Source organism: Phyllobates terribilis, unplaced genomic scaffold, assembly GCF_046119375.1.
Source record: "Phyllobates terribilis strain yellow unplaced genomic scaffold, ASM4611937v1 Scaffold_7__3_contigs__length_470593459, whole genome shotgun sequence".
Taxonomy (NCBI): domain Eukaryota; kingdom Metazoa; phylum Chordata; class Amphibia; order Anura; family Dendrobatidae; genus Phyllobates; species Phyllobates terribilis.
The window spans coordinates 148,114,682-148,122,272 of record NW_027362767.1 but is presented as its reverse complement, the minus strand read 5'-3'; the positions used below and the strand labels follow the sequence as shown (position 1 = coordinate 148,122,272).

The following is a 7,591-nucleotide window of genomic DNA, read 5'->3' as shown; positions in this document are numbered from 1 at the left end:
GACTGTGACCCCAGGAGGGTGGGAGCCCTGACTGTGACCCCAGGAGAGTGGGAGCCCTGACTGTGACCCCAAGAGAGTGGGAGCCCTGACTGTGACCCCAGGAGGGTGGGCCCTGTGCTGTCTGCAGATCAGTCACTCCCCGCCGGGCCGTCCCTCTACAACTCCTCCTGGCACACATCTGCTGGGAGTTGTAGTGCTTACATGGAGCCCTGGCCTGTCAGTTACAGGGGGTGTCTAACCACTGACTTTTATATGTGTATTTTTCTGTCTGAAAAAAAAAACTCTTTGGGGGGTGTTTGTTGATGCGTTTTTTTGGTTTCTTCAGATTTTTCAGCGAGACAGAAATCAAAGTTAAAACCCCCTCAATGCTGGGACTTCTAGTTCTCGCAGCAGTGCCCCCTCTGGGCTGGAGGGAGAGCCGCTAGTGTCGGGGGCGTGGCTCCTGTCACGTGACAGCGCCCAGTCACAGACTACAGCTCCCGACATGCCGTGCGTCGGCCGCTGAGTAGTTGGCTGGAGCGGAGTGGGGCAGCCCCGGAGTCTGGAGGGTCCGTGCCCGGTGCTGAAGTCACACAGAGACCCCGGGGAGGAGCAGCGGGGCGGCTCCGGGAGATGAGCGCGGCGCCCCGGCCGCAGGAGGCCGCTCCGGGACATGCGTGTGTGGAACACTGCCCTACTACAGCGCCCGGCTCCGGCCTGCAGTGAGCGTGCGGCGGCGCCCAGCACAGTGACCGACACCCGCGCAACATGACGTCCAGGGGTGAGTGAGCGGCCGGGAGCGGCGCTGTGCTGCGGGGCTGGGGAGGCCCCTGGTGGGTGATGCCCGGGGCAGAGAGGCTAGGTGGGCACCCAGGTATCGGGCATGTGCCTGGCTGACGTGTGGGGGTCTGAGCCATGTAATGTGTGGAGGGGTCCCACCTGGCTGACGTGTGGAGGGGTCCCACCTGGCTGACGTGTGGAGGGGTCCCACCTGGCTGACGTGTGTGGGTCTGAGCCATGTAATGTGTGGGGTGATACTCTTAGGAGGGTGCAGCACTTTATTTGCCCACCTGTGTGTTGAGCTGGTACTGTGTAATGCAATAGGCAGTAACTACAACTCCCAGCATGGCCGGCTGCTGAGCAGTTTTGTCTCGGACATCCATCGTTGTGCCTACACAGCTCCTCTGCCGATGTATGCGTCTCCATGGTCCTGTCTAGTGAGTGCAGTCTTTTTGCCCTTCGCTCTCCTGTTTCTGAGGGCAGAGAGTTGTCATTCCTGACCCATGACCTGTCGCCATTCCTGCAGCATATCTGAGTGATGAGGGGCAGTCAGAGGCCCAGACCTCAATGTTCTGTCATTATTTATTTTTTTACAGTTTTATATGAAACTAAGACTTTCCGCTGTGTTTTTTTTTCCCCCTCCTATTTCTTACAAGCTCTCTGCTTGCTGTCAGTGACTGGCAGCATTAATCCAGTAGCTGAGATCTCACCACACCTGCGTGCGGTGACCAGGAATAAACCCTGCAGCTGTGAGGGTGCAGGGCAGGAATGTAAACAGAGGTGGCGCCATTCACTGTCCGCAAGCAGAGGATTTAAAGAGAACCTGTTATCAGGGTTATACATGTTACACTAAAGGCATTACCATAATGGCGCTGGTACACTGATGTCCTACATGTCAGGGGAGAAACCCGCAGCCTGGCTTTATAAAATCATCATTAGAAGTGTTGGTCTCTGTGCATCTTAGTGGGGCGGTCCTGTGTGGTGGGATGCGGTCCTGTGTGGCCTGAGGGTAGGGTCTTTGGCTCTGTCATGACCCCTCTGCTGTCTTTCGTCTTCCTCATGTAAATTCTGTGCCATCCCAGCTGTGGGTGACGCTTTCACAGATTGATCTCTCGATGGGCTTCAATAAAATGGCGCCAGTAACATTGCATGTGCAGATTGATCTAAGGGAAAATGGCGGTACATGCGTAAATTGAGATATCAGCTCATTGACGGGTGGAGGGGGGGCAGCACTGGGTGACATGCTAGGATAATAGTGATTGCCGTCCTCATAAATCTCATACCCAGCAAGGAAACTGCTCGAAAGGCAATTCCTGAGAATTTGACATGGCTGTGAGCCTCGGGGCTGTGCAAAGTGCATGTATAGGAATTGCCTGTGAGCCAAGGATCTGCCGCCCCTTAGGCCTTTCCCTTCTGTCATTGGACTTCCCGGAAGTTGGCGAGTTGCACTTTAAGCCGTGAAAGTGCAATCTTTTTGGACAAGGCCCTTGATGGAGACTGTGATGTGACTGCGGGGCGTGGCACAGGGGGTGCAACGCCAGGATCTAGTCCACGGGCAGAGCAGGTGACCCGGCCGTGACACCGCTTCCTACCTCTGTAGTTTCCTCCCGCGGCCGCACCTTTTCCTGGTCTTGGACTCTGCTCAGGTTGTGTAACACCTCTTATCTCGGCCGCTCATCTTTTACTGTTGTTTTACGATTCGTGGAAGGCGGCGCCGCTTATCACACACAACGTTGTCACCCGTGAGAAATCACAGAGAAATGATTTCTGGTCTACTCTGCAGACTCAGCATCACTAATAAGGAGCAAAGCTGCAGTGTAAAGCATTGCTGAGCTACAAATCAAAAGAGATCTGCAAACCAGCATTGGTCCTCCATTCTTTACACTGAAGCTTTGTCCGCTGGGAGCATAAATAGCCCATCCCATGGGAGTGGTAGCCATATTGCCTGTCACCAGCTGGGTTTCTATAGGACCTGGACACATGTTGCTCCCCAGGAAAATGGGGTATGGGGAAAAAAAGTTATACCGCCACATGAGCAAAACCGCTGGCTGTTCAGCATTGAAACCCTCCGGTGGTTGCGGGGTTAATGCACTGTGCCATGAGCCAGGGGGGTCCCTCTCTGTGACACAGACACCGAGGTGTCGCTGAGCGTTGGCGGATAATTCAATCAACACATCCAGAAAACTATTTATAATCCGCTATTTGCGTCCCCAGGATCATTGCCGGGCCGATAGATCCCGCCATACAGTGCAGCGCTCATCCTGATCCACTAATGACACCGGGGAGGGTCCTAGTGTGTCTCCTCATTGGTGTGCAGCGTCACCTGGGGATGTGTCACAGCTTTGGAACGATTTTTCTAGACCTCTGCTTGCTGTAAGGGAATGGGAACACTCACTGCTACATCCAGACCAGTGCGCCTCACAGCTGAGGGTTTGTTACAGTTGTGTAACATTGGAAACCTCCCGTTAGAGGTCATCAGTGGTGATTACCCATAAATGACATGGCGGTCCGCGGCGGCCGGCCTTGTGTTGCTCTGTGGGCACACGCCCGGCTGTCCTGCCGTGATGCAACGTGCCACCATGTGTATGAGGCTTACTACACCCTGACCTCTTATTACAGTGACTTTCCATATTACATCAGTCCTGGAATAACTGACAGGCTCCGGAGACCCAACCTGTGGGGTGGAAACCATCAGTATGGCGGTTTACGGTACTCCCCGTCTGAGCCTGTGCAGGCGTTGGATCTGGATGTAAGCGGGACTGTTCTCATTCACTGACGACAACAAGCCGAGATCTTATAATCGCCAGGAAGCAAAACCCCGAGTCTATTAGAAGCTGCAGAACTGCTCCTGATACACGGAGTAATGTCACTGGTGCTGGGGGGGGCGGCAGAGATGGGATCCCCCACTGTGTAGTGTGAAAGGGGGCCTCAGTGGTGTGAATGGGCATTCATAGGCCCACTTATCTCGATCAGTGGGGGTCCGAGCTCACACAACACTCCACCTCTTCCCCTGTAGCCAAGAGATGACCTAAGGAAATCTGCTGGACAGGAACAGGTATTAAGAGTGGGTGCTGCAAGTTCAGGAGTGGGTGCTGCAAGTTCAGGGTCAGATGCCTGGGGTGTTGCAGGTTCTGAGCCAGGTGTTGCTGTAGTTTCCGGGTCAGTTGCGCGGGGGGATGCTGCATTAGTTTCCGGGGCAGGTGCGCAGTGCGGGTTCTGGGCCAGGTGCGTGGGTGCTGTGGGCACAGGTACTTGTAATTGACACCAGTCATAGCCTCAGCTGCACACAAAGGGTTTGGCAGGTCTGTGCGGCAGGGACAAGGTGTGCAGCGCGGGCGTGCTGCGTATTACATTTCCGGTGGTTACATAGCTGCGCGCCATCTGCTGCGGGCAGGGCCAGTTGTGGTCACTCGCAGGCTAAGCTGATTTCCCACCACCCCCCATGGCCAAAGCTGCAGCCCGGGCCCTTCTCATTCAGCGACGTGAATAGGGATGAGTCTTACCTATTCATGTGCCAGAGATGGGGGGCGGCCTGCGGAGGGGGCTAATTCTGGACAATGGTGGACACGGCCATCTGCCGCCAGCACTGACCCCTCTCAGCACGGACATCTGCGGCATGTAATCCTGGGGGCATCATGGGTCGCAGGCATGACGCTGATCACCTCGCATGAGCCCTTCTGGTGCTCGGCCTGTTAGCCCCTCAGTCCCTTCAGTTCCATACGTCCTCTACCAAAGCCAACAGTCGTAGGCATTTCTATTTCCCCCTGACAACACTTCCTGTCTCTGTTCCTGGCCTGATCTCCCCGATCGCTTCCTCTGTCTTGTGATTCTTACTCCTGATCCTGAGCCTCGGGGAAGAGTTGTCGCTCTAGTCTTCCAGTTCTCCTGCGTGCTTCACATCTACATGTCTGCGGGGGACACTGCTGTGTCCTCCATCCATTCAGCGCTTATTGTGCAGACATTGTGGTTTGCTTGTAGATCCTGAATAGTCACAGTGAGGGTGCTTTCCCACGTTGCTGCGGTTTTGACTCTGCGTATTTATGCAGTGGCCAGATGTTACAGCAAAGTGGAGGGATTTCTAGAAACCCCATGTCCACTATGCGTCTCTGCAGGTGGATTTTAATAAGGAAAATCCACATGTGAAAAAAAAGTGTCTGCTAATTTGCATAATTAGTGCATAAGTGGTGCGGAAGTTCTTCAGCGTCGGGGCCGTAGCAGGCCCTGAATGTGGGGACGTACCCTGCAGGGTTTGCTACAATGGATCAGGTGCAGGCAACACTATCGTCGTCTCCTTCATCACTTAAATTACTCGTACTATTAGCAAGGTGCACACGGGCGTAATACTGCCTGACCCTGCGCAGGGCTCGTGACCTGAGCAGTGTTAGTCGTGAGACCTGCGATCAGGCCTTAATATAACCAAATATTTCTCTGCTCTGACCTCTGGGGCTGTCGCTGGATGTGTCGCCAGTTACTGATAGCAGAGGGCTCACTTCTGGGGCTGTCGCTGGATGTGTCGCCAGTTACTGATAGCAGAGGGCTCACCTCTGGGGCTGTCGCTGGATGTGTCGCCAGTTACTGATAGCAGAGGGCTCACCTCTGGGGCTGTCGCTGGATGTGTCGCCAGTTAGTGATAGCAGAGGGCTCACCTCTGGCGCTGTCGCTGGATCTGTCACCAGTTAGTGATAGTAGAGGGCTCACTGCTGTCGCTGGATGTGTCACCAGTTAGTGATAGCAGAGGGCTCACCTCTGGGGCTGTCGCTGGATGTGTCGCCAGTTAGTGATAGCAGAGTGCTCACCTCTGGGGCTGTCGCTGGATGTGTCGCCAGTTAGTGATAGCAGAGTGCTCACCTCTGGGGCTGTCGCTGGATGTGTCGCCAGTTACCGATAGCAGAGGGCTCACCTCTGGGGCTGTCGCTGGATGTGTCTCCAGTTACCGATAACTGAGGGGCTCACCTCTGTCGCTGGATGTGTCGCCAGTTACTGATAGCAGAGGGCTCACCTCTGGGGCTGTCGCTAGATGTGTCGCCAGTTACCGATAGCAGAGGGCTCACCTCTGGGGCTGTCGCTGGATGTGTCTCCAGTTACCGATAGCAGAGGGCTCACCTCTGGGGCTGTCGCTGGATGTGTCACCAGTTACCGATAGCAGAGGGCTCACCTCTGGGGCTGTCGCTGGATGTGTCACCAGTTACCGATAGCAGAGGGCTCACCTCTGGGGCTGTCGCTGGATGTGTCTCCAGTTACCGATAACTGAGGGGCTCACCTCTGGGGCTGTCGCTGGATGTGTCGCCAGTTACCGATAGCAGAGGGCTCACCTCTGGGGCTGTTGCTGGATGTGTCTCCAGTTACCGATAACTGAGGGGCTCACCTCTGGGGCTGTCGCTGGATGTGTCGCCAGTTACCGATAACTGAGGGGCTCACCTCTGGGGCTGTCGCTGGATGTGTCGCCAGTTACCGATAACTGAGGGGCTCACCTCTGGGGCTGTCGCTGGATGTGTCGCCAGTTACCGATAACTGAGGGGCTCACCTCTGGGGCTGTCGCTGGATGTGTCGCCAGTTACCGATAACTGAGGGGCTCACCTCTGGGGCTGTCGCTGGATGTGTCGCCAGTTACCGATAACTGAGGGGCTCACCTCTGGGGCTGTCGCTGGATGTGTCGCCAGTTACCGATAACTGAGGGGCTCACCTCTGGGGCTGTCGCTGGATGTGTCGCCAGTTACCGATAACTGAGGGGCTCACCTCTGGGGCTGTCGCTGGATGTGTCGCCAGTTACCGATAACTGGGGGGCTGAACTTGAGGGTCCCATTGATTATTACACGATGGCATATCTTGGTGTCCTTCTTTAGGATGGAAGGAGACTAGACCCTCAGTGATCAATGAGTCCTATCCTAGCAACATGCCAGCAGTAAGAGGAGGGGAGTACTCTCTTAACCATATATTTACCAGTAATTGCACGTCAGTGATGACAGTAGGGGGTTAGGACTGTGACAACCTCTTAACATTTTTCCTTTGAGTTGTCCGCGTCCATAGAGCTCTGTTGTGATGTGTAGATTCTGAAGTTTGTAGAACAGCTGTTTGGGGGACGGGGCTAACTTGTCTGGGCAGAGTCCCCCTTTAAGTCCTGGTGAATTCTCTGCCTGTGTTGTGTCCAGCTGCGTGGTCCGTGTCCGGCACAATAGCCGTCATGTGCTTGCTTAAGATATGCCCCAGAACAGGGCTCTGTTTGTCTGCCCCGTGGGCCCATTGTAAACAGGGGTTGTAGAATGCACGAGGCGGTGGGATCCTCGCGGCTCTGACATCCAGAACCTCCCCATCCCCATCCTGACATTCCATGTCGTGCGGGGCTTACAGGCCTCCATTAATATGCATTTAAAGGGCCACCGTCCTATTCTAGATTTGGGGAAAATAGTGCCACTCTTGTACAGGGGCCATTTCTGGTACTGCAGGGCTTGAATGCTTCAATACCTGCTGTGACCTGTGGGATCAAAGTGGCGCGGTGCTGCCGCAAGTACCCAGTACTGGAGATATGTGAGATCAAGTGATGATCGGGGGTCATTTCCTTTTACTTCCCGTCAGTTTTGTTTACTCGTGGCTGGACGCAGCGCCCCTTTAAGTGGCCCATTGTTTTGTTGCCGGCAAGCACCTGTAGGAGTCAGAACAATGTGCCCCTTCTGTACGAGGAGGCGGGGGCACACAATGGGAAAAAAAAGAAAAGTGAACAAAGGGAAACCAGAGAGCGTCTTCATCCAGACGATGGGGGTTATTTCTGTCGGCGGGCGCGCTCCTGCTTTGTGTGGTGGTGACACAGCCTCGCACCACCGCCGGCCGTGTAACT

The 7,591-nt window shown here is 55.0% G+C and overlaps 1 protein-coding gene across 1 annotated transcript in view; it reads left to right on the top strand.

Moving 5' to 3' along the window:
* Nucleotides 1–467: 467 nt before the first annotated feature.
* The window catches only part of OTUD7B (OTU deubiquitinase 7B), a 29,019-nt gene continuing 21,895 nt past the window's right edge, over nt 468–7,591 (top strand). Inside the window, exon 1 of the mRNA XM_073639421.1 lies at nt 468–760. Coding sequence (XP_073495522.1) covers nt 748–760 — 13 coding nt within the window. The 5' untranslated portion in view covers nt 468–747. The remainder of the gene's footprint in view (nt 761–7,591) is intronic.